General features: G+C 47.6%; 1 protein-coding gene across 2 annotated transcripts in view; it reads left to right on the top strand.

The window, feature by feature from the left end:
• MYO1F (myosin IF) overlaps positions 1–27529 on the top strand; it is a 427358-nt gene that overhangs the window by 111221 nt on the left and 288608 nt on the right. Inside the window, exon 1 of one of the 2 annotated variants that reach the window (XM_073686286.1) lies at positions 25124–25339. The exons of the other annotated variant lie outside the window; for it this stretch is intronic. Coding sequence (XP_073542387.1) covers positions 25337–25339 — 3 coding nt within the window. The 5' untranslated portion in view covers positions 25124–25336. Of the gene's footprint in view, positions 1–25123; positions 25340–27529 lie in introns of those variants that run through there. 2 annotated transcript variants of the gene reach the window in all.

The following is a 27529-nucleotide window of genomic DNA, read 5'->3' as shown; positions in this document are numbered from 1 at the left end:
AGCTGTCAATCATAAAAACCCGATATGATTCTGGTATCGATGTAATCGCACCGACCCGAAGAATAAAGTAATCTCATCACTTATACCGCACGAGGAATGGCGTAAAAAATAAACGCTAGGGCTGGGGTTGGGGTTGTGCTAATGTTATGGTTGGGGTTGTTTTTTTTTTCAAAAGTAAAAAAAAAGATGACGATATGGCAACTAGTGTTGAACGCAAGTGCTCGCTACTTGAGTTTGCATCGGGTGCTCGGGTATGCACTGAGTATCGCGGGTGCTCGAGTCTCCGCCCCATATGCTTCGCAGCCAAAAAAACCTCGCGACGATTGCTTGCCATGCACGAGCGATCCCCGCATGTTTTTTTTGGGGTGTCTAATAGCCGTGAAACATGCGGGCGGGGACTCGAGCATTTCACTTGAGCACCCGTGATACATGGTGCATACCTGAGTACCCGATGCAAACTCAAGTAGCGAGCACTTGCGCTCAGGAATAATGACAACTTATTCAATATGATGACCTAATGTTATCAAATTCTGTGTCGTACCTCTGGGTTCAAAATGTTCACTATACCCCTTAATAAAATCCTTGAGGGGTATAGTTTGCAAAATGGGGTCACTTGTGGGGGAGCTCCACTGTTTAGGCACATCAGGGGCTCTCCAAACGCAACATGGTGTCTGCTAACAATTTGAGCGGATTTTCCATTCAATTTGTTAGCGGACACCATGTCGCGTTTGGAGAGCCCCTGATGTGCCTAAACAGTTGAGCTCCCCCACAAATGACCCCATTTTGGAAACTAGACCCCCCAAGGCACCTATCTAGATGCATAGTGAGCACTTGGAACCCTCAGGTGTTTCACAAATTGATTCGTAAAAATGAAAAAGTGGAAAAAAAAATACTTTTTCATTTTTACAAATCAATTTGTGAAGCACCTAGGGGTTCCAAGCTCTCACTATGCATCTAGATAGGTGCCTTAGGGGGTCTAGTTTCCAAAATGGGGTAACTTGTGGGGGGTTTCCACTGTTTAGGCACATCAGGGGCTCTCCAAACGCAACATGGCGTCCGCTAATTATTCAAGCAAATTTTACAATCAAAAAGTCAAATGGCGCTCCTTCCCTTCCGAGCCCTGCCGTGTGCCCAAACAGTGGTTTTTCCCCACATATGGGGTATCTGCGTGCCCAGGGGAAATTGCACAACAAATTTTGGGGTCCATTTTTTCTTGTTACCCCTGCGAAAATGAAAAAAATTGGGTCTAAAGTAACATTTTTGTGAAAAAAGTTAAATGTTCATTTTTTTCTTCCACATTCCAAAAATTCCTGTAAAGCACCTGAAGGGTTAATAAAGTTCTTGAATGTGGTTTTGAGCACCTTGAGGGGTGCAGTTTTTAGAATGGTGTCACTTTGGGGTATTTTCTGTCATAAAGACCTCTCAAAGTGACTTCAAATGTGATGTGGTCCCTAAAAAAATGGTTTTGAAAATTTTGTTGGAAAAATGAGAAATCGCTGGTGAAGTTTTAACCCTTATAGCCCCCTAACAAAAAAAAATTTTGGTTCCAAAATGTGGGAAATGTTATTTATTAACTCTTTTGTGTGACATATCTCTGATTTAAGGGCATAAAAATTCAAATTTTGAAAATTTCTAAATTTTCGCCAAATTTCCGTTTTTTCACAAATAAACGCAAATGATATCGAAGAAATGTTACCACTATCATGAAGTACAATATGTCACGAAAAAACAGTCTCAGAATCAGGGGGATCCGTTGAAGCGTTCCAGAGTAATTACCTCATAAAATGACAGTGGTCAGAATTGTAAAAATTGGCCTGGTCATTAAAGTGCAAACCACCCTCGGGGGTAAAGGGGTTAAAAACTATGTAACTATGTTACTATGTTATATTGCATGTGTGCTGTTCGGGTGGCTTACTGGGTTAATGTGCCTGTCTTGTAAACAGTAGGTCTTGAGTTCAAACCCATAGAGTGCAATTTTAGATTTATTCACAAAAAAGCTTTCTTTCCAGCCAATGGAAATTTGCATTAACTTCAGGCCTGATATAGTGCAATTGCGACATATAGAATCTTTATTAAGTAATCATAAATAAAAAAATGTCATCATATGCTGTACAGATTGGCATTAAGAATAACATAGTAAAACCAATGGATTTCTTTTTGAACTTACCTATTAGTGATTCAATGTTTACTGCCCTTCTTGACATCTAATTTCAACTGTGATGCGCCAGTGGCTTACTGGGTTAATGTGCCTGTATTGTAAGCAGGAAGTCATGAGTTCAAATCCACTGAGTTACTTTTTCTATTTACTCACATTAAAGCTTTCTATTCTCCCATAGGCTGTCTGTAGCATAATCCCCCTACCCCCCATAGGCAGTCTGTAGCATAATACCCACATTATAATAAATAAGCACAATACTCACCTCTCTCTCCTCCTGGTTTCCCTGCTGCCCTGAGCGCCTGGCCCGCGCACATCTTCAGCACAGCGAGCCGGGCGCAAAGTGATGACATCAGTGACGTCAGACACAGAGGACACTATGGGGACTGATGGGAGAGGGAGCATCACTCCCTCTCCCATCACTGAGCTCGCATTTGCCGTGAATGGTGGGGGGGGCCTGATTCTGGCATCGGGGACCCCCCTCCTGCTCAAGGGCCCCATAGCATCCACCAGGCAGTGCAGGGACATCAAGTCTCCCTGCTCTGCCCGGAGTGTAACTGTAGCGGCATGCTGCTCACGCCGCTACAGTTGCAATAGTGTAGCTCCGGGTGGGCCCCCTCAGAGCACGGGGCTTGGGGCAACTGCCCCCCGGTAGCTACGCTACTGACTGTGCCCCTTAATAATCAGTTCTTACTGTGGTGCACCCTGCAAAAATACCTACCCTCACACTGTCCCTCTTATGGTACATAGCCTCCAGACTACCCTTTCCTATGAAATTGTCCCACCATACCTCCCCTTATATACTTTAACCACCACAACATCCCCCTAATATACTATTACCGCCACACTGTCCTCTGTTCTGAATTATACCCACCACACCTTCCTCACTTATGAAATATCATCTCCACACTGTCCCTACCACATTCTGCCCTGTCTTCACTGTCCCCCTCACACTGCCGCCCCACACCATACTGAGCCCTCTCTTAACACTGCAAACCCACGCTGCCCCTTTATCACACTCTTCCCCCTATGCTGCCTCCACTTCACCCTATCCTCTCCACACTGACCCCTTTCTACACTAAATCCCCTCTTCACATTGTCCCTCACACAGTTACCTCTCCATACTGTGCACCCCATGGTGCCCTACTCTCCATACTGAACCCTTTAATCCTGCCCCACTCTCCATACTGAGCCTTCACATTTCACAACTCATCATACTGAGCCACGCACGCTCCCCCACTCTCCATACTGAACCCCCACAATGCCCCACTTTTTGTACTGAGCCCAACATGCTACCCTTTCTCCGTAATGAGCCCCCACCCTGCTCATTCTCTATACTGAGCCCGGAAGTTAACCCACTCTTCATATTGAGCGGCCACACTGCCCCACTCTCTATACTGAGTCTCCCATGCTGCTCCACTCTCCATACTGAGCCTGGCACACTGCCCACTCTCCATATTGAGCCACCTACACTGCTTCTTCTCCATACTGAGTCCCCAATCTGCCCTACTGTTAATTCTGTGTCTCCTATGCTGCCCCTTCTCAATACTGAGCCCCCCACCCTGGCACTTAACCATACTGTGCCCTTTATGCTGTCCCATTCTCCATATTGAGCCCCCACACTGCACCACTCTCTATACTGAGCCCCCAACATTGTTACTCTCAAAATTGAGTCCCCCATACTGCCCCTCTTCATACTGAGCTCCCTAAATTGTCCCCCATCCATTTTGCCTTTCGCACTCTCCCTCACTCTGTAAGCACCACTAACCCCAAGTCTACAGTACCAGCTACTCTGAATATTTGGCTCTATGAGTACTTACCTGCTCCCAGCTCTGGTGCCTTATCCTTCTCTATGGCACTCTACAGGGCTGTCTGCAGTATGATGAAGTGAACTCATGTTGCAGCAATGTCAGCAGCGTGAACACACCACTGCATATTGGGCAGAAAGCGGATATGTGCTCCTCTGATTCTATTTTCACGACATTTTTACCCAGCTCCGACAAAGTGGAAGGCGTTGGGGCAGGACAGGGTGTGGCGACCGCCCAGGAACTTCATGGCAAGTGGCAGCGTTTGCAAATACCACAAATCTTTTTTCCAGCATGGACTAGAGTAAGATTTGTGACAAGGCGTGTGCCACTCAACAGAAGCTCCTGATTCATTAAAAGCCTTTCACTCCACTCCACGCTCTCATCAAGACCGGCGTGAAGATTGCTGGTCTGATGAATCAGTGCCTCAATCCAAACCCTCCTAGTCTGATTGACAGCTCCTCAGTGTATTCCTCAGGACCGGCTCCAGGTTTTCATTGGCCCTGGGCGAAAGAGTCTCAGTGGGTCTCTTTAACACATACCACGATTCATAATGCACAAACACGGTGGAGAGATATAGGTATACAACACAGGGCCCAGCCTGCCACCTCATCCTTCACATATGCAAACATGCACACATACAGTACACAGACATGCACACATACAATACGCAGACATGCACACATACGGTATGCAGACATGCACACATACAGTATGCAGACATGCACACATACAATACGCAGACATGCACACACATGGTACGCAGGCATGCACACATACAGTACGCAGACATGCACACAATATGCAGACATACACACATACAGTAAGCAGACATGTACACATACCGTACGCAGACATGCACACAATATGCAGACATGCACACAAACAATACGCAGACATGCACACAAACAGTATGCAAACTTGCACACACACGGTATGCAGATATGCACACATACAATATGCAGACATGCACACATACAGTACGCAGACATGCACACATACAGTACGCAGACATGCACACATACGGTACGCAAACATGCACACAATATGCAGACATGCATACACAGGGTACGTAGACATGCACACAAACAGTACGCAAACTTGCACACACACGGTATGCAAATATGCCCACATACAATATGCAGACATGCACATACACAAACATATACACAGATACGTACACATACGGGCATACGTACATATACATATTTGAAGACAAATTCACAAAAATACATATAAACAGACAAATATATACAGTCATACACAGTGACATACATAGATATACACATCATACATGTACACAGACATACAGCTACATAAGAAATATTTTTAATATGAGGAAGACGTTGTTAAGCCTCGCTCACCTTCACCCAGATTGTCTCCCATCCAGCTCATCTGGCATGTGGCTGTGTAGGGTGTGCTGCTTGATGGCCGTCGCTTTAACAGACATTCCTGAGCACAGTGCACTGTGCTTCTGTGTCTGCTAGTAGTGACGTGACCGGGGTGGCACTGCACCTTTAATTTGCTTGTGTGTCAGCACGGCCGCGTCACTACCAGCAGACACAGACGCACAGTGCACTGTGCACGGCCATGTCTGTTAAAGTGATGGCCATCAAGCAGCCCCGCCGAAGAAGAAATAGGCAGCACAGCTGCTGAGGGAGCGGCCCAGGCCCTCTGCCCAGCCTGCCCCTGCATCGGCCTGAGAGGAAAATGGATGCCGGTGTGCAGAGATCGGCAAGTGGTGCGGACGGTGTCCCCAACGGCGAATGGGCTCCCCTGTTTGTCCAGGGCCCCGGGTGCACCAGGTAGTGACGCTGGCCCTAGTCCTCCTTCTCTGCTGCTGCTGGACTCATAGAACTGGCATGGATTTTAAAAGTAAATGTACCAAACTCATAATGTCTAAGAGATGTATTTAATAGTATATACAGTTTGTATTGTGAAATCTGGTGACAGATCCGCTTTCAGAAAATGTTTATAGGAGGAAGCACGAAAATAACATACAAATTCACAAATAGAAGCAGAAGAAAATGCTCAGGTTCATACCTTCTGCTGAATTTTGAATCATTTATCATTGTGAAGGAAAGATCAGTAAGGCAACAATGTCTTTTACTAAATTAGCTAATCTTCAACTCAGCCAAGAATACGCTTGCAGCAATGAAGCAGACTTTAGCTGTCAGGGAGATGGTTAACACATGTCCTTCCCACACACATACAGTTCTGCTCTCAGTATGAAATGTAACTAGGAAGCCAGTAATATAGGAGAACATATAGTGAATTAGCTTTCCTTGCAGGGAGAATGTATTTATATTCTCATGGCTCTCCTAGGCAGACAGTGCCAGGTTTTATAGATTACCATGTGTGCAAACAGAACCTTTGTTTCAAAAATACTACAATATCTTGCAAGCCTGTCCAGTGTTTCTCAACCCTAGCCACATCTGGTGGTTTTTCTGATGATGACACCTGAGTGAGGAACTGTTGCAATTATTTTTTGTATCATTTCCCTAAAGAGCTGTGCTGGGTCTATATTTTTTTGCTCACTGGTTAGTTAGCTTCATCAAGTCCCGACATTTGCAATAGATATAAGAATGGCATTTAAAAAACAGTATGGGCAGTGCTGAAGAATCAATAATATAGAGGCGGTGCACAGTTCGTCTCTCAATCAGAAACATGACTACTTAAAAGGAACCTGTCACCAGGTTTTCCCATATGAGATATGGCCACCACCTTTCAGCCCTCATATACAGCATTCTAATATGCTGTATATAAGCCCCCAATCCAGACTGCAACAAAATAAAAACACCTGTTATAATACTCACCTGCGGGACAGTCTGGTCTGAGGGGCGTCGCTGGTCTTGGTTCGGCGCCTCCCTTCTTCTTTAGATGACGTCTTCTTTCAAAGCTTCATGTGGATGACGCGCCCTACGTCATCCACACCGTGTTCTCCTGCGCAGGTGTACTTCTTTTCCCTGACCAGGGCAGAGTAAAGTACTGAAGTGCACATGCGCCGTGAAAGGTCAAAGAGCTACGGCGCATGTGCACTGCAGTACTTTTCTCTGTCTTAGGGCAGAGAAGTATGCCTGTGCAGAAGCGCGAGGCTGGGGAACACTGTGTGGATGACGTAGGGCGTGTCATCTACACGAAGCACAGAAGGAGGACGGCATTGAAAGAAGAAAGGAGGCGCCGGATCAAGCATCTCCGAGAGAAACATAACTAGCTGAAGTCATGCAGCCAGACTCTGATTCATACTGCTCATGGTTTGGGCAGCATGAATTGAGCAACAGGTTCCCTTTAATCACATATGCTAACTTGTTAAAATGTCATATGGAAAAGGTTGAAAATGGAATATGTTATTCAGAAACATGTCAGTTCTTAAAGATGATGTTATGAAAACAGGAAAAAATGCACAAACAAGAATTACACAAACATAAGAATTTCAGCAACTTTCACAGGGTTACATTGTAATAGGAGTCAACTGGGCTAGCGCATTTCCAAAACAATAAGGCCCCAATTCATCAAGGCTGGCAATTTTCATGCCACTCTTGATGGGGGGCGTGTTGGAGACAGGCGCTCCAGATTCTTTAAGAGGTGCACTCCTCTTTATGAATCAGGAGTGTCTGACAAGCGGTGTGCACCTCTGTGCGCCTCGCTACAAATCTTACTCCTATCGGGGACTGAAATAAGGCATGCCACAGCTCATCATGAATTAAATGTGCCGCCATTGCGTCTCCCCATTTCAAAAATGGCAAGAAAAGGCCAAAAGTTGCAAGATTTTACGACTTTACAAATCTGGTGTAATCACTTTGATGAATTAGGGCCTAATTCTTATGTGGTAACTGTAGGTTGGAATTTACCAAAAGGTGTCCAAGTAAGGACAACGTTTGAACCCACAATAAGGTAATGGGAACCCAAGGCTCATGGGAAGCGCAGGGGAGCCACGTGGTAGTAATGTAGCACAAGTTGCTAAATAGGTTATCACTGCCTATTATAGTAAAGTTGTCAGAAAACATAAAGTATCACAACTTGCTGTATATGGGGCTACAAAGCCACAAGCCAGTCAGAATACTGATGCTGACTCTTGTCTATCATCAAAAGTACTGTAAGGCGGCATTAACTGAGGCAGTGACCCAAGCAAGTCCAACATAAACAGATTTATTCAGCAACTCACGGGTAAACAGAAAGTCCTCCGGTTCGCAGCTGGGTTAACATGAGTCCTTAAACAACGGTTGCCGTGGGCAACGGCCGCGCCGGGCCGCTCAGAGCCTGACGGGTGCAGAGCCTTCTCAGGCGTTGGTTCAGCTACTCACAGGTCCGCCGAGCTTTCCTGCTATGTTACTAGCAGGTCCCAACACTGAACAACCCTAATCCTTAGTGCAGGGTATTTAAAGGACCTGTGGCAAGAGCCACTGGAAAACCCGGGTTGGAGGGAGGAGGCCGCCCCACTGCCTTCCTGTAGCCTCCTCCAAGAAATGAAGGCCCTGCCGGATTTTACTAATCTGCCTTAGCCACATAGCCTTACCAGGTCAATGCTCACCTTTATTCCTGCATTGCAGCCGCAGGTGAGTTTGTGACTGCAATTCACTCCAATGGATTTAATAGGTCTCTGTACACATTCTGGGGGATATATAACGTCCCTCGTATACGATCCTGGTCACTGCCTCACAGTACCTACAGTGGGAACATCAGAACTGCTCTATGGAGCAAAAGAAGATGAATCAGATTTTATTTTACATCGTCAATATTTTTCTGCTTACCTGGAGAAGAGATGCAACATAATGCACCATGTGAAAATATTTTAACTCTGGCATCCCTGTATGCCTCTGCTCTTCGCTCCCGGCAGGGACGCCGACTTACCGGCCAGGCCGCCCTGTCGTGCCACTTGCTCCCATGTCCCAGTCTCACCGCACTGCTCCCCTGGTGGCGCGCTTGGGGCTCGTGCGCATGCACTTACAGTCTCTTAAAGAGACAGCTCATAAAATCCTATTTGTCCCCAGCCAATAGCTGGGAGGCACTTAGTACTTAAGGCACTTCCACCTGTAGGGAGGTGTCTGAGCAATAATTGAGTTTTGGCAGTCTGCTAGCTGCAAGTCTGTTGTCAGGTCCCTAAAACTGCATCTGTTCTAAAACCTGTTCCAGTCTGATCTGTTCCTGTACTTTTAACCTGAAACCGCACCTGCGGTACCCGAGCCAGAAACTGCTCCGGTGATACCTGAACCCGAAACCGCTCCGGCGGTACCTGAACCTGAAACCACTTCGGCAGTAAGTGAACCTAAAACCACACCTGTGGTACCTAAGCCTGAAACCACTCCAGCGGTAAGTGAACCAGAAACTGCTCGGGCGGTACCTGAATTCGAAACCGCACCTGCGGTACCTGAATCTGCTCTGGCGGTACGTGAACATGAAACCGCAACTGTGGTACCTGAGCTTGAAACCACTCCAGTGGTACGTGAACCAGAAACCATTCCGGTGGTACTGAGCCCGAAAACACTCCGGTGGTACGTGAACCTGAAACCGCACCTGCGGTACCTGAGCCTGAAACCGCTCTCGTGGTATGTGAACTGGTACCTGTAATTACTATCCTGTCCCATCTGTATTAGCACTACTATCCATTCCACCAGTATCCGGTCCCACCTTAGACTCTGAGTTTGTGTCTACTATACTGACCCTTGGGGTCAGCTTTCCGGTACCGGGATCTGTCCTGGAGTACCACCTGGCGTTCACCTGTGGCCCAAGTCTAACCACACCATCAGGGGCTCAAGTGAAAATCCAGGTGGTTGTCTAGTTACGCCCCTCCAGGCTCTCCCCGGTCCGTGGCGCAGTGGGTCCACGATCCACGTGTGTTACAAATATCAAGCAAGGAAAGACTATGCTGGGAAACCTTGGGCCTACGCAATGTTAATCTGTAAAGACAGATGCCTGTTTCAAAAGATTACGTGCCCTGCAACACTCTAAAAATTGTTCCGAGATTGTTTTGAGGAGATAAGCAGATCAAAGTAGCTGCATGTGTAATCCCAGATACTTTATTAAGCTGTTTGTAACAGCTTGATTATTTAGAGGGACCGAGGATTATTAAAGGTCTTGGCCACTACTTTTCTATTGATGGTCTATCAATATCTGATCTGTGGGGGTACAACACCTGGAACCTCCACCAATCAACTGTTACCAGCACCAGTAGCAGTCTGAAATGTTCAGATGCTGCCACAACATTTCTATAATGGCCATGGCTGGATACTGCAGATACACCACTGGAAAGGGGACTCAATATATCCAACTGATTCTGTAAAGAAATATCTTCAAAAATCTGACAATCACCACATAGATACAGGAACAGAACAAATCCTACCTAAATGTGAAAAGAGAACTGTAATGCTACTGCCGGCGCCTCTGCATGGTTCCCCTTCCCCCTCCACGCAGCGATACTCACCGCCCAGGCTGCACAGCCTGGTTCCGGTGTGCTCCCTGTTTCCTGTGTCTGTGTGCGCTGCACTTCCCGGCGGCATGCCTAGTGCGTGCGCACATGGTAAAATGCCCCCAACCAATAGCTGGGAGGCATCTGAGCATAAAAGGCACCCTCACCATCAGAGAGGTGCCTAAGTAACCCTTATAGTTTCCTAGTAGCTGGTAGTATGTGCAACTTTATGTTGCCAGGTCATCCTGTGCCCTAGTATCCTGAAATTAGTACCTGAACCTGAACCCCTGGTCCTTTTGCGGTCAGTGCCTGAACCCAAATCCCTGATCCTTGTGCAGCCAGAGCTTGAACCCAAACCACTGGTCCTTGTGTGGCCAGTACCTTAATCAGTTCTCCAGACCTGTGTGTCTGAATGTGTACGTCGTGTATTCAGACTGTTATAGCAGTCTCGGAATCCAGCCCTGTCTGTGACTCCGTGTCAGTATTCATCCTGCTGAAGGAGTAGACTGAAGGGAGCCCGAGTCTAGTTCGTGACTGTGTACCTGAACCCTGGGGTCAGAAGTTACAGTACCGGGGACTGTCTTGGAGTGGTACCTGGTGGCTACCTACAGCTCAAGCCTGACTCTACCATCAAGAGCTCCAGTGAATGCCAGGTAACTGCTTAGTCACACCCCTCCTAGGTATGCCCAGCCCCGTGGCACAGTGGTCCACCAACCACATGGGCCACCTGCGTGCTTGACAAAAACTAAGCTTACTGCATAGTCATGGTAACCGAACCAAGTTACTACATACATATGGGAACAGAACCAAGCTTACTACATAGATATGAGAATATGGGAACAGAACTGAGCTTACTATATATATGGAAACAGAGCCAAGTTACTACATAGATATGGGAACAAAGACAAGCTACTACATACATATTGGAAAAGAACAAGACTTTCTACTAAGATACAGTAACAGAACCAAGTTACTACATAGATACGGGAACAGAACCAAGCTTAGTATGTAGATATAGGAAGTGAACCAGGCTAACTACATAGATATGGGAACATAATCAAGCTTACTACATAGATATGGGAATAAAACCAAGTTTGATAGATACCTTACCAGAGCCAAGCTTAGTGCACCGATTTGGTAACAGAACCAAGTTACTACATACAGATGGGAACATAACCAAGCTTGCTAGACACAGGAACGGAACAAAACATATTACAGAAATACAGAAATAGAGCCAAGCTTACTGCATAGATATAGGAATAGATCTAAGCTAACTACATAGATACAGGAACAATACCAAGCATACAACATAAATATGGGATCTGAACCAAGCTTACTACATAGATATGGGAACATAACTAAGCTTACTACATAGATGTGGGTACAAAACCAAGCTCACTAAATAGATACCATACAAGATCCAAGCTTAGTGCATAGATACATTAACAAAACAAAGTCACTACATACATATTAGAACAGAATCAAAAATCAATTACATTTTTGTAATTCATGCCTTTTAGAAACTTTATATTTAAATGAAGGATCAAATATGCTACTCTTAAGGCTAATGCTTTTTGCCAATTTCCTCCATGGGTTGGACAGTTTACTTTTTCAATCCCAAAGAAGGAGAAATATTGTAGATCTCCTCTGTGTGTAAAGGTGAAATGTTTTACCGCACCTGAATATGTGCTGTTATTATTTTTTATGTTTGCCATATGTTCGGCAATCCTTTTTTTCAATTTTCTGATTGTACATCCGATATATTTAATATTACAAGCACCATATTCAATGCAATACAATATGTGATCAGAGTCGCAGTTGATAAATGAATTGATGGTGTGAATTACACCCTGTGGGAGAAAAAAAGTTTTTTTCTTATTTGAAGCAAAAACGCAAACATTGCAACGATCAGTAGCACATGCGTGAAAACCTATGCATGAGAGCCATGTATTGGGAGATTATGTGGATTTGATCATGCTTGGAGAAAGCATGTTACCAAGTGACATGCCTCTCCTGGCTACGCATCTGCAACCAATGTTCAGAATCTTGCGCAGGGTATTGTCCTGAATGACAATAGGTAAATACATAGATACAGGAACAGAGCCGAATTTACGAGATAGATATTGTAAAAGAAAAATCTGTTGCAAATATTTGAGTATTGGCAGGAAAAACGTGTAAAATATGCATGTTTATGTGTTTTTTTTCATGCATGACTACTTTTCATGAGACTATTGAATAAAAATATCATCTGAACATCTCTGAATTCAACACATATGCAGGCTTAGGGCTCGCTCACACGAGCATATAACACGGCCGAGTGCTATGTGATAAAACATTGCATAACTTTCGGACCAATGTTATTCTATGGGGCAGCTCAGATCTGTGATTGATTTCTCATGCCGATTCAGCATGAGCAAACCATTGCAGCATGCTGCAATTGCATCTGCGAATCGGCTCACACTTCACCCATACAAGGCTATGGGTGCCTGTGAATCATCGGACTGCACTTGGAGATCATCAGAGTGCAGTCTGATATACGCCAAGACAGGTAATGGAGAAGAGGGAGAGATTAATCTCTCCTTCTCCTCACCTGCGATCCAATACTCGCATGCGAGAGGATTGGATCACAGTAAAATGACACTTTGACACTTAGCTCACGCTCGCAGCAGAGTTTGAGCCGAGTATCATTAGCATATCGCATTATACATGCAAATTCTTTCATAGGCGCGCTTTGACATACAAACGTACATACATACATACAGTTAAAACCAGAAGTTTACATATACTATACAAAAAGACACATGCATGTTTTTCTCAATATCTGACATGAATTCAGAATAAACCTTTCCCGTTTTAGGTCAATTAGGATTACCATCATTTTTGATATTTGCCAAATGCCAGAATAATGAGAGAGAGAGAGAATGTTTTAAGGCATTTTTATTATTTACTGCAAAGTCAAAAGTTTACATACATTTCCATAGTATTTGAAGCTGACGCGCCCCCTGGGCCGTGTGTGTGTGGGGATACCCGGAACCGGACCCGTTGTGGATGCTGGGGGTTGTAGTCCTTGCGTGGCGGGGACCCGGTCCCGTGGCTCAAGGTAGTCAACTCAAATGGCAGTCTATTTGTGTGGTTTTATGGTATTTAAATGTCCGACTACGCCACCCGTGGATTGCGGTCAGAGTGTACCGCCGCTGCAGGGCAGACCGCTGAGGCTGGTATTGGGAATGCAGCAGAGAATAGTATAACTCCCCACGGGAGGAGTATAGCCTCAGGGCAGAAAGTGGGGATGTTGGTGGTGATGGTGCGCGGGAGCAGCAGTAACCACACGGAGTCTGTCATGCAAGTCAGGGTCTTTACTGTTGGTGGTATTAAAGGACCCGTCCGGAATACAGGTTAACAATGGAGGCCTGGTCAGTCTGAGAAAATCCTGCTGGTCAGGGGGAGTTTGTAGGCCTACTGTGCTGACTTCACTCTTTCTTGGCTATCCTGCTGTAGTGTAGTGGTAGCCCACGTCTCTGAGTGTACCGTGTTGCTCTCACCCGTATGACTGGCGACTCGGGCCTTCCGTGCTTCTCACCCCTCCAGGGCAGTAGTGGTCCCTCTCGTGTGGCTGAGCCTCCGGGCTTCCTTGGGCCAGAGGACTTGAAGTCCCCTGCGTGGTGATTTTCTGCTGCTGGGCTTATAACCCTCACAGCCTCGGACTCCAGTGTCCGGCTTAGTAAGTCTCTGGTCAGGAAGAGCTCTTCTAGCTCCCCTCCTGGCCTCGTGTTCCTCCTCTGCTTACAGGGACTCCTCAGCCTGCTGCTGACCTGTCCCTGTCTCTGGAACTAGGCTCTGGCTGGTCTCTGGCTTCACTGGACTGTCTAACCCCGCCCCAGGTCCAGTTTATAAAGGGCAGATTTCTCCCCTCCCTGGACTGAGGCAGGAGGTGCTGCATGCTAATTGTCCCCAACCAGGGAACATCCCACCTGCTCTCAGACATGACATTGCTGCCACTGTGGCGACCAGACCTGGGGTGCCACAGTACCATTGCCCTTAAAGAAGTTGTCCAGTACTTTTTATTATCTCCCCAATGTATTTGTGACACCCCAGGGGTCTGGTTGCCACAGTAATAGAGATATTATGTCTGAGAGCAAGTGGGAGGTTTCTCTGGTCAGGAGCCCTAAACATGCAACACGGCCCACCCAGACCTGGGAGGGGAGGAATCTGCCCTTTTAAACTGGGTCTGGGGCGGGATTAGAGCAGTCAGAGCCTGGAGAGGGAAAGGAAGAACTAGGAGCTCTGTAGGAGCAGTAGCAGAAGTCCAGGGGCTGGAGCTGAGCAGAGTTCGCCCTGGACGAAGATACTAAAGCCGGACACAGGAGTCCGAGGCTGTGGGGACTGATATCCACCCAGCAGCAGAAACCAGCTGGCAGGGGATTCCAGGTCCTCTGGCCATAGAAGCCCAGAGGCTCAGTCACAAAGAAGGGACCAGCGCCGCCATCCAGGAGCGGAGGCTAACAGAAGGCCCCAAGTCACCAGCCATACGGGTGAGCACCACACGGTATACTCGGGGACGTAGGCTACTTGTAACCGCTGACAGCAAGGTAGCCAGGAAGAGTGCAGATAAACGGGGAGGCCTACAACTCCACCTGGCCAGGGGAACTCCTGCTTGCTCGCAGACTGACCAGGCCCCTTATACTAGCCAGTACTCCCGGGAGGGTCTGCCTTGTACCATCAGGAAAGACCCTGAACTGCACCTCACGTCTCTGTGATTCCTTGCCGCTCCAGCACGATTAGCACTGGGACCCTCACACCATCACTCCCATCATCTTCCACATTAGCTGCCCTGAGGCAATACTTCTCCCGTGGGGAGTCATCCCATACTCAGCTGCGCAAACAACATCAGCCTCAGCGGTCTGCAGCGCAGCGGCGGTCCCCACTGACCGCAATCCACGGGTGGCGTAGTCGGACACTTATTACCATACAAATAGACTGCCACTGGTTTGACCACCCTGGGCATGGACCGGGTCACCGCCACACGGAGACTACAACCCCCAGCATCTCAGCGATCCGGCTCCGGGTATTCCCCTGCACAGCACAGGCCCAGGGGGCACGTCAACTTTGGCGTAGTCGGCAGGATTTCGTCTCCGCAACCACCGGGTACTGCGTGCCTGAAAAAGAGACTTTTATACTTACCTGTGGTGAAGTTTCCCGCCGTCCGGAGTCGTTTCCCGCCATCCGGAGCCGATTCCCGCCATTAGACGCCATCTTGGACCGTTTCCCGCCGTCTTCTGCCTTCTTCCCGCCATCCGCAGCTGCTTCCCGCCTTCGGACGCCATCTTCGGGACGCCGCACGGGAAGAAGAGGGGCGTGGATGCCGAAAGCGCGCGAGATCCGAAGCTCCGCCCCACGCTCCGCCCCACGCTCTGACGCTGCGCAAGGTCCTGGAAGGGAGGAAGAGCGACGCTGACGTCATCGGAGCGCGACGCCAGGTCCTCAACCCCGACGATCGACTGCGGAGCCGCGGCCTACGGAAAAAGAGCATCGCAAGGTAGGCCACGGTCCACTAGGGGGGAGGAGGATGCCGGATACCGAGGGGAGCTCCACTGCCACAGCCACCGCCAGCGCAACCGCTGCAGCAGTCATGCCATTCACCATGCCCTATATCCCGGGGGCAACCTAGCTACCCCAGTACTCAGGGGAGTCACATACCCTAAATGACTTTAGAGAAAGACTGGATAGCCTCTTCCAGGTGTACCCCCTCACAGAAGAGCAAAAAGTGAGCATCCTGGTGGCCCAATTAATCGGGGCAGCCCAAAGGGAGGTAAAGTCCTGGCCACCTGGGAGGAAGAGGACTGTCAGAGACATACTAACCCGGCTGAAAGACACATTTGACACCCGCACCTCAGCCGAAATAAAACTAAGATTTTATGGGTGCAAACAACGGGCACATGAGAGTATAAGAGACTATGCGCTAAACCTACAAGAGGCCCTGAAAGCCATTAAGCAGGCAGACCCTGACAGCGTGGGAAATGAAGATAAGCTGTTGACTGAACAATTTATTGAGGGTCTACTGTGCAATGCCCACCGAACCCAGTTGCGGGCAATGGCCTTACAGGACCTTGACCTGGACTTTGCACAGTTCAAGGACAGAGCCATCCGGGTGCTCCGAGAACCGGCACCAGGTGGCGCTGTGACCCACAGGCGCCCTGCTATCACTTACCACCAGGAGACGGCGCCCTTGTCTGCAGGGCCTGTGGGAGCTGATGCGCAGGCTTTAAACAGTGACCCGGCTACAGACCTGCACCATCAGGTCCAAGAGCTGACTAAGAGCGTTGCCGCGCTAACCAGAACTGTGCAGTCTTTACAGGTCTCTTCTCCAGGAAAGATCCAGCTGGCCTCCGGACCGGAGGACGTCCCGTGGCGCCGACTGAGGAGGACCCCACCGGCCAGAGGAAGACCCAGCGACAGATACAACGAGGACGGACGACCCATCTGCCGCCGCTGCAATCAACCCGGACATGTGGCAAGGTACTGTCATTTAAACGGGCACAACCTGGGGTAGAGGGCCAACCCCCAGGCACAAGACCATCAGGCCCATCAAGCTGGCGTGATAAATATGTAGGGGGACGTCCAATCTTGCCTGTGGTACTGGATGGCATTCCTATGAGTGCCCTACTAGACACCGGGTCACAGGTCACCACCATCCCGTACGTGCTCTTCAAGCAGTACTGGAATGACTCGGACATAACCCGCTACCCAGATGACGACCTGAGTATCATCGCCAGCAATGGTCAGCCCGTGCCGCAGGTGGGATTCAAGGAGGTGACCATTAAGATCGGTAAAGTCGAACTGGCGGCACAAGGACTGATTATAGTGGACATAGACCGTCATGAGAGTCACCCTAGAATAACCTTGGGAACTAATGTGATTGAAAATTGTCTTGCAGAGGTGATTCTCATTTTACAGCAGGTTGCCAAGAACGCCAGTTCCGGCCAGCAGCGTGTGCTCCAAAAAGAGATCCGGGCACTGATGAAGCGGCAACAGGTGGAACTATCTGGTGGTGAGATAGGTAGCGTGAGAATGTGTGACCCGTTCCCTATTGCCATGCCCCCAAAAAGTGAGATGATGATTTGGTGTCGGGCAGCTATTGGTCTAAGAGGTAGAGACTACCAAGCAATGGTAGAACCCGTCTACTCAGACAGTAGGCCCACCATTTTGACAGCACGGGGGGTGGTCGATGTACGCCATGGGAGGGTGCCCGTTCGCATCATAAATATCGGGGAGAGAGAAGTATACCTGCCCCGGTATGCCACGCTAGCCAAATTGTTCACCATAAACCAGAATTCTGTACAGGCCGTGGAACCCTTGCCTCCATCTCAACCAGAGGAAGGTAACGGCTCTAAGAAACCAATGGAGGACTGGTGTCAGCAACTGCATTTGGGAACTGACTCCACTCTATCACACCTGAAACAGGGAGTCTATCGGGTGGTTCAAGAGTACGAGAGAGTGTTTAGTAAACACCCGTTAGACTTCGGGCGAGTAAAGGGGGTAGAACACCACATCCCCACGGGAGACCATCCTCCCATAAAGGAGAGATACCGACCCGTACCCCCTGCACACTACCAACACGCCAAGGGGATGCTTAGAGACATGAAGGAGGCTGGGGTAATCAGGGACAGCTGTAGCCCCTGGGCAGCTCCACTAGTCTTAGTGAAAAAGAAAGACAACACCATGAGAATGTGTGTAGACTACAGGAAGGTCAACCGTATCACACACAAAGATGCGTACCCGTTACCAAGGATAGAAGAGTCCTTAGCTGCATTAAAATCTGCTAACTTCTTCTCTACTTTGGATCTCACTAGCGGGTACTGGCAGGTTCCTGTAGCAGAGGCGGACCGGGAGAAGACCGCATTCACCACCCCGATGGGTCTCAGCGAATTTAACTGTATGCCGTTCGGGCTCTGCAACGCACCAGGAACCTTCCAACGGTTGATGGAATGCTGTCTGGGACACCGGAACTTCGAGACGGTCCTGTTATACCTGGACGATGTCATCATCTATTCCAAGACCTACGAGGACCACCTGAAACACCTGGCAGAAGTGTTCGAAGCTCTGGCGAATTACGGCCTAAAGGTGAAACCCTCCAAGTGTCACCTCCTGAAACCAAAGGTGCAGTACCTGGGACACGTGGTGAGTGCTGACGGAGTGGCTCCCGACCCTGATAAGATCACTGTGATTAAGGACTGGCCAAGACCCTCCAGCATAAAGGAAGTGCGGCAGTTCCTCGGGTTGGTAGGCTACTACCGAAGATTCATTCCCGGTTTCACCAAAATGGCAGCCCCTATGCAGGACCTCCTGATAGGTCAATCTCGGAAAGCCAAAAACCAGAAGCCGCCCTTCAGGTGGGAAAAGCTGGAAGAGGAGTCCTTCTGCCAGCTGAAGATGGCCCTCACGGGGGATGAAATCCTGGCATATCCAGACTACAGCCAGCCCTTTATCCTCCACACGGACGCAAGCAACATCGGGCTAGGAGCCGTACTGTCCCAGATCCAGCAAGGGAAAGAACGGGTAATCGCTTACGCCAGCCGAAAGCTACGGCCCACGGAGAGGAACCCTGAGAATTATAGCTCATTCAAGCTGGAGTTCCTGGCAGTAGTGTGGGCAGTGACCGAACGTTTCAAGCATTACCTTGCCTCCTCCAAATTCACCGTGTACACGGATAACAACCCGTTGACACACCTGGACACTGCAAGGCTCGGTGCCCTGGAACAGAGATGGATGGCTCGCCTGTCCAACTTTGAATTCACCATCAAATACCGGGCGGGACGCACAAATGCCAACGCCGATGCCCTGTCTAGAATGCCGAACTTACCGGACGTAGGGGAAGATCCAGAAGATCTGGAAGAAGTCGAGCTCCCTGCATTCCACCGTCATGGGATTACCCTGTATTCCCACCGTGTGAAGGATAGGCGCTCTGTGACGTTCAATCCCATGCCCCACTACAACTGGACAGAAACGCAAGACAGTGATCCCGCAGTCCGTCTGGTGAAGGAAATGCTGACCCAAGCCGATGCCAGTCTTGACCCAGACGCTCCGGAGGAGACCAAGCAACTGTGGAAGGAGAAAAGTAAGCTGTTCCTCTACAGGGAGAAGCTGTGCCGGAGAATGGTTAACTCTCGAACACATGAGTTGACCTGGCAGGTAGTGGTCCCAAGACGAGACGCGGCTATGATTCTGGAGGCATACCACAACGGAGCAGGGCATTTCGGATGGAAGAAGCTGGAGTTCTTGTTGCGTGAACGGTTCTACTGGGTAGGCATGAGAGGAGCCATCGAAAGGTGGTGCAGAGACTGTGGCCCGTGCCACCTGAGAAGAAAAGACCGTGCCAGCCAGAAGACTCCCCTGCAGCCCATCATCACCAGACAGCCACTGGAACTGGTAGCCCTGGACCATGTGAAACTGGCTCCAAGCAGATCTGGGTATGTCTACGCCCTCACAATCGTAGATCATTACTCCCGTTCCTAGTGGTGGTCCCGGTCAAGGACTTAATGGCTCAAACAGCAGCTAGAGCCTTCCAGCAGCACTTCTACCGTCCACACGGGTACCCGGACCAAGTGCTGACAGACCAAGGACCAGCCTTCAAAGCGGAGGTCTTCCAGGAGTTCTGCAACCTGTATGGCTGCAAGAAGACAAGAACAACGCCCTATCACCCTCAAACCAATGGACTCTGCGAGAAGATGAACCAGGTGGTGATAGATCTGCTAAAAACATTGCCCCTGGAAGAACGCAGTCTGTGGCCTGAGAAACTGTTGGTGGACCTGTATAACCACATCCCTGTAGGTTCCACCAACTGTACCCCGGCTTACCTAATGAGAGCAAGACCTGGTAAGATGCCTATTGACCTGGATATGGGAGTCCTGACGCCTGAGGACACCTCGCCAGAGGCAGACTGGGATACAGAACGACAGCAGCAGTATCGGAAAGTACAGGAGAGCGTCGAGCGAAGTCTGTCTCAAGCTAGAGAAAGGCAAGAGAAGGCTTATAACCAGTATGCTCCCGCTGTTCCCCTGGTACCTGGAGAGCAGGTCTTGAAGAGGAAGAGGCGGCTCCACAAGTTGGACGACCAGTGGGAGAAGGACCCGTACACCGTACTGCCATCAAGCCATGAGAACCCAAAAATCTGCGTAATCAGTAAGGATGGAGGAGAAACCACAGCCATTGTCTCCAGAGACCACCTGAAGAAGTGTCCCGAGCAGCTGCAAAGCCCTGAAGAAGATCAAGAAAACCCTCAACCCGCAGAGGAAAGGGAAGAAATGATCAGTACCGTACTCGGAGACTTCCCCCGGTCTTGGACACAAGTAAACGGCGCTGTCGTAGTACCCGTCCTCACCTTTCTCCAGCCAGCCCCGCAAGTGCCTACAGAGGAACCAGTAGAGCTGGAAGAGCAGCCGGCCCAAGAGGCAGAAGAGTCCACACCAGCAGTACAGGAGGATCAACCCTCTGCTAGTAGTGAGCCTGCTGTGCCCCTAGTGAGCCAAAGAGTGCGCAGAAGGCTGCCCAGCTTGCCCATAACACCTCCTACACCCTGTAGTGCAGAACCAGTTAGTGAGCTCCGTAGGTCCACTAGAGTCACTAGAGGTCAGATGCCCGCTCGCTGGAGAATCTAAACCAATGCACTGTAAAGTTGACTGTTTATTGAAAAATGTTTATGGTTTTTGTTGTTGCCTGTTACTAATTATGTTTCTCAGTTACCCTGCAGATTTATTTGGACTAACAGGTTATGGACACTGGATAACCGGAACAGTTTTGTAGATAGTTGCACCTTGGTGCCTCTTGTGAAGACGGCCGCGGAAGAGAAAACCTGTCTGGCGTGGCCTCCTTGCGGCCCAAAGTAGTTAGTCTACTCTTGCAGCCACGCCCAAGGACAACGCAAGGGGTTTGCTTTGGACAGGTCCCTATTCTGTGCCAAGACTTCGCCTTGTTGGGTGATATGGACACCCGGTCACGGAAATGGCGTGACCTCTACAGACTAAAGGTTCTTGTAAATATGTTGTCTTGTTATTGTTATACCTTGTATTTATGTTTCTTCAAAAATGTATTTAGTCCCGGAGTACTAAAATTTACTAGGGGGGAATGTGACACCCCAGGGGTCTGGTTGCCACAGTAATAGAGATATTATGTCTGAGAGCAAGTGGGAGGTTTCTCTGGTCAGGAGCCCTAAACATGCAACACGGCCCACCCAGACCTGGGAGGGGAGGAATCTGCCCTTTTAAACTGGGTCTGGGGCGGGATTAGAGCAGTCAGAGCCTGGAGAGGGAAAGGAAGAACTAGGAGCTCTGTAGGAGCAGTAGCAGAAGTCCAGGGGCTGGAGCTGAGCAGAGTTCACCCTGGACGAAGATACTAAAGCCGGACACAGGAGTCCGAGGCTGTGGGGACTGATATCCACCCAGCAGCAGAAACCAGCCGGCAGGGGATTCCAGGTCCTCTGGCCATAGAAGCCCGGAGGCTCAGTCACAAAGAAGGGACCAGCGCCGCCATCCAGGAGCGGAGGCTAACAGAAGGCCTCAAGTCACCAGCCATACGGGTGAGCACCACACGGTATACTCGGGGACGTGGGCTACTTGTAACCGCTGACAGCAAGGTAGCCAGGAAGAGTGCAGATAAACGGGGAGGCCTACAACTCCACCTGGCCAGGGGAACTCCTGCTTGCTCGCAGACTGACCAGGCCCCTTATACTAGCCAGTACTCCCGGGAGGGTCTGCCTTGTACCATCAGTAAAGACCCTGAACTGCACCTCACGTCTCTGTGATTCCTTGCCGCTCCAGCACGATTAGCACTGGGACCCTCACACCATCACTCCCATCATCTTCCACATTAGCTGCCCTGAGGCAATACTTCTCCCGTGGGGAGTCATCCCATACTCAGCTGCGCAAACAACATCAGCCTCAGCGGTCTGCAGCGCAGCGGCGGTCCCTACTGACCGCAATCCACGGGTGGCGTAGTCGGACACTTATTACCATACAAATAGACTGCCACTGGTTTGACCACCCTGGGCACGGACCGGGTCACCGCCACACGGAGACTACAACCCCCAGCATCTCAGCGATCCGGCTCCGGGTATTCCCCTGCACAGCACAGGCCCAGGGGGCGCGTCATATTCACCCTGTGCCCATAAGTGTTTTTGTAAATACCTTTGGTTCGTGGTTCCTTCTTGCCTGTGAGTGACGCTATTGCTGGCCACTCACAGGCATCACGTGATCCCCGGCGAGAGCCAGCTTTTTCTTCCGCTGATGTCACGTCAAGTGAGGCGTGACATCTGTGACGCGGTCCCTGCTGTGGATGCTGGGCTGTGGGTGGGGTTACCCCGTGCGTCACACCCAGCATCCACCGCGCGCTTTCCCAATGACTGAGGAGAGGGAAAGCGCGCAATGGTTGCTGGGTGTGACGCGCGGGGTAACCCCACCCACAACCCATCACTCACAGTGGAACGCAGCACTGAGTCACGCCTGGCTGCATTCGAAACTTGACATGACATTAGCAAATGTCAGAGCCGGCTGCAGCCGGGGGTCACGTGATGCCTGTGAGCAGCCAGCTATAGAGCCGCTCACAGGCAATACATACAACTAAAGGTAATTACAAAAACACTTGTGGACACAGGGTGAATACATTGGAGAAATAATAAAAAGTAATGGACAACTCCTGTTTGGGATATCCTTCCACAAGCTTCTCACAATAGTTGGTCGGAATTTAGGCCCATTCCTCCTGACAAAACTGGTGTAACTGATCCAGGTTTGTAGGTCGCCTTGCTCGCACCTGCCTTTTCAGCTTTGGCCATAAATTTTCAAAAGGATTGAGATCAGGGCTTTGTGATGGCCACTCCAAAACATTGACTTTGTTATCCTTAAGCCACTTTGTTGCCATTTTGGCAGTATGCTTCGGGTCATTGTCTATTTGGAAGACCCATTTCCGCCCAATCTTTAACTTCCTGACTGATGTCTTGAGATGTATGTTGCTTCAGTATTGCCACATAATCTTCTTTTTTCATGATGCCATCTAGTTTGTGAAGTGCACCTGTCCCTCCTGCAGCAAAACAATCCCACAACATGATGCTGTCACCCCCATGTTTCACAGTTGGAATTGTGTTCTTAGGCTTCCAAGCTTCTTCCTTTTTCCTCCAAATGTAACACTGGTCATTATGCCCAAAAAGTTAAATTTTAGTTTCATCAGACCACAGGACATGTCTCCAAAAATTAAGGTCTTTTTCCTGTGTGCATTTGCAAACATTAATCTGGCTTTTTTATGTTTCTTTTGGAGTAATGGCTGCTTCCTGGCAGAGTGGCCTTTCAGCCCATGTTGATACAGTACTCATTTCACTGTGGATATTGACACAATCTTACCAGCTTTCGCCATCATCTTCGCAAGGTCTTTTGCTTTTGTCCTTGAGTTGATATGCACATGTCGTACCAAAGCACGTACATCTCTGGGATACAGAACCCATCTCCTTCCTGAGCGGTATGATGACTGGACACTCCCATCTTATTTGTACTTGTGTATAATTGTTTGTACAGATGAACGAGGCAATTTCAGGTATCTTGAAATTGTACCCAAGGATGAGTCAGACTTGTACAAGTCTACAATTCTCTTCCAGATATCTTGGCTGATTTCTTTAGACTTTCCCATGATGCTACACAAAGAAGCAGTGTGTTTCAGGTGTGCATTAAAATACATCCACAGGTGTGCCTCTAATTAACTCAGGTGTTGCCAAAAAAAACTATCAGAAGCTTCCAAACACATGATATCATCATATGGGCAGTCCAGAATTGGATACATAGTAATCTCAGTGTTTTTTTTAAACTTTTGACTTTGCAGTAAGTAATAAAAATGCCTTAAAACATTCTTTCTCTCTCATTATTCTGGCATTTGGTAAATATATAAATTATAGTAATCCTAATTGACCTAAAACGGGAAAGGTTTATTCTGATTTCATGTCAGATATTGAGAAAAACATGCATGTGTCTTTTTATATAGTGTATGTAAACTTCTGGTTTCAACTGTATATACAAACATAGAACACACACAGGCACACGCAAGTACACACAAAAAGAAATGGACACATACTTACATGAAGAGAGAAATGCAGTCTGTACACTCAGCTTCTGTAGCAGGAAGGCAGAATGGTGGTGGCTCAGGCATACTTCAATGGTGCCCCCTAATAGGAAAAGTCCATAAATGAACACTCAGCCTACTCTCATGACAAAGTGTTCAAAGATGTTGGCTTCAATTTCCCCAAAACACAATTTCATTGAGCTTCTGGAGAATGTGTTAGAAGGACAAGTTCAGTTCAGTCAATGTAGGCCCCAACCTGCATCTGACAGGACTAAAAGTGTTTCCCCTTAATTTCTTGGTGCCATATACAGAAGGACACCATGAAAAGTGATGCAATTTATTCGCCAAGTCAGAGCTGGGTTTGGGCATATGTCTGGAAGATTCACACCTGGATAGTTGTAATGTACATTGATGTTGAAAGACAAATGGTTGTTTTATGTGAAGCAATAAAATCGTTTCAATACAATTCCATATATCTATTAATGCCCTGAGTGAAAATAAACCCTTGAATCTACAGCCTAGATGTCACAATTCTGGTAAAAGACACCACTTCAATGCAGAAATGTGGTCATATCTGTGCAAAGATGGTTTCATTAACTGTTTGTCTCCAAGTTCTGTGTTCATTGCTCTCTGAGGCGTACACAAGCACATACTCCACCCCAAGCAAAATAATATTTTCAAAAAGCTGACAATCAGAAAGAAGGAAGTGGATGACTGATAGAGAGAGGAACTTCTGCAATAACTAACTTTTTACTAAACTTACGAGCAGAGGAACAAAGAATGACTCCTTCAACCAATACTTGGATTATGGTGGCATTTTAAGATCCAGAAGACTGTCAGAAGGGAAGAAACACCACAGAAGGAATCCATATAACCATGGTAGTATGCTGTCTACTTACATATACCTTGCATTAGAAATGTGAATGTGCACTAAAGGTGAAGGTTGGATCATACCCCATATCACTTTCATAACTGAATGATAATACGCCCAGACAGGCTGTGGGGACTGTGATTTAAGGAAGCAATTCAAGGTTGATGAAGCGTTCCTTTATTATTTCTTTATAATAATTTTTAAATCAATTGTTTTTTTTTCCTCTAAATATGATTTTAGATTAAGACTTTATAAAAAAAAGATGCAAAACTGTCAGGTGGCAGAGTCAGCTTTGAGAGACCAGGAAGGGATTAAAAGCATTGCGTACCTAAAGCACTTTTGCAGCATTTTGCTGCGTTTCAATGCAGATTTGTCACAAAGCCTGAAGGATTTCCTAGTGCCAGCAAAGTGACTAAGAATCCTGAAGTCTTGTGCTCATGTATCTTATTTGTAGCTTTAGCAGATTTAAATAAGCAGCATATCAATTCTTTCAAAAACGCAACAAAAAGGCAGCAAAAAATGCGGGTTTTTTGCTGCTGCGTTTTTCCTGCCATGAGATGCAGACATTTCTGCACAAAATACTTAACATGTGAACATACCCTTATCTAAAGACTGTGCCCCTTCAGCTCCCTTTAGCTTCTGACTTTTGTTACTTGGGAAGGCAGCTCGATGACTATAAAGGGCTCATGCACATGACCAAGTGTGATCCAACAAAACATTGGATTGCACTCGGACCAATGTTATTCTGTAGGGGCCGTGCACATGTCCAAATTTTTCCTCGGACTGGGCCAGTAACCACAGCATGCCCGAGATTGATCCGATATTCAGATCGCACTTGGCAATGCAAGTCAATGAGTCCATATGACGTTCAAGTGTGATCCGATTTTCATGGACTGACATAATGGAGAAGATGGAGAATTTTTTTTCCCATCTTCTCCTCATCCGAGAAAATCGGATCACACTATAATAACACTCTGATTAAACTCTGATCAGAGTGTGATTAACATAATTTGCCCAATTCTCTTGGGTGATAGAATATACGCTGCTGTGACCTTAGCCTTATGCAAGTCAATTACAGATGAGAAACACCGATAGTCCCCAAACGGGCTTTGCCAGCTATTGGTAATTGTCTCTGAGAACTTCTCACGTGTCTCTCTGATTTTGAGTTAATATAATATATTTTTAGAACTTTTTTTTTCTTACCTTTTTGTCTTTTCTGCTTATTAACATAGCAAATAAATAAAAAAGAATACGCACAATATTATGCATTGTTAAAATAATAGATTTTTTTCTAATAATTAAGTGGTCTTCCAATAATGTGTCGTTTGGCCACTAGAAACACTACATATCCTGGGATTGGGAGATCCCCATTTGTTCTAATAAAGGGTTTCACTACACATGAGCCTCAGCCACCCCAGCTAGCGGGGACTAAAAGTCCCATTCTAATGATCACTGATAACTAGCCCGACATTTCAACATCACAACAAATTAAAAGGTTAATATTATTTGTGGAAACATTGCTGCTCATTTGTTATTCAAAGTTTATTATTTCTGTTAGCACTAAACAGTAAGATTACATTTTCTGAGTTCCATGTAAACCACATTGCAAACCAAGGAAGCACCTATCGCTTGGTTTTTGCAAATATCCAGTATTTTCTTCTGTACATAGTATAGGTGAAAATGAAATTCAAGTATAAAAGTATTTATGCAATTACTTCTTATCATTTTTTAATCAGGAACTAAATTGTGGATAATACAAATGAAAGTGCTCATTAGATGTAATCGTTAACCCAAGTCATAACAGGAAATGGTACAGCTCTGCCCAAAAACACTGTTTCAGTGATTACAGATGCTTTCTTTAAGAAATTGAAAAGTAATTCTATAACTGGCCAAGTCTACCACTTACTTATGTATGTGGAAAGCCCATATACAGATTTAAAAATACTTTAAAGGGGTTGTTCATTACTTGGGCAACCCCTTCTTAAAGGGAACCTGTCACCAGGTTTGACCGATATGAGATACAGCCGCCACCTTTCAGCCCTCATGAACAGTATTCTATAATGCTGTATACAAGCCCCTGATCTGACCTGCAAAGACATGAAAAAGAGCTTTTAAATATACTCACTTGCAGGGCGAACCGATCTGAGGGGTGTTGCTCGTCTTGGTCCGGTGCCTCCCTTCTTTTTGTGATGCCGTCC

This window comes from Phyllobates terribilis, unplaced genomic scaffold (assembly GCF_046119375.1).
Source record: "Phyllobates terribilis strain yellow unplaced genomic scaffold, ASM4611937v1 Scaffold_1__5_contigs__length_1240528914, whole genome shotgun sequence".
NCBI classification, from domain to species: Eukaryota; Metazoa; Chordata; class Amphibia; order Anura; family Dendrobatidae; genus Phyllobates; species Phyllobates terribilis.
Note: the sequence above shows the minus strand (reverse complement) of the source record. Positions and strands in the feature narration are given on the sequence as shown.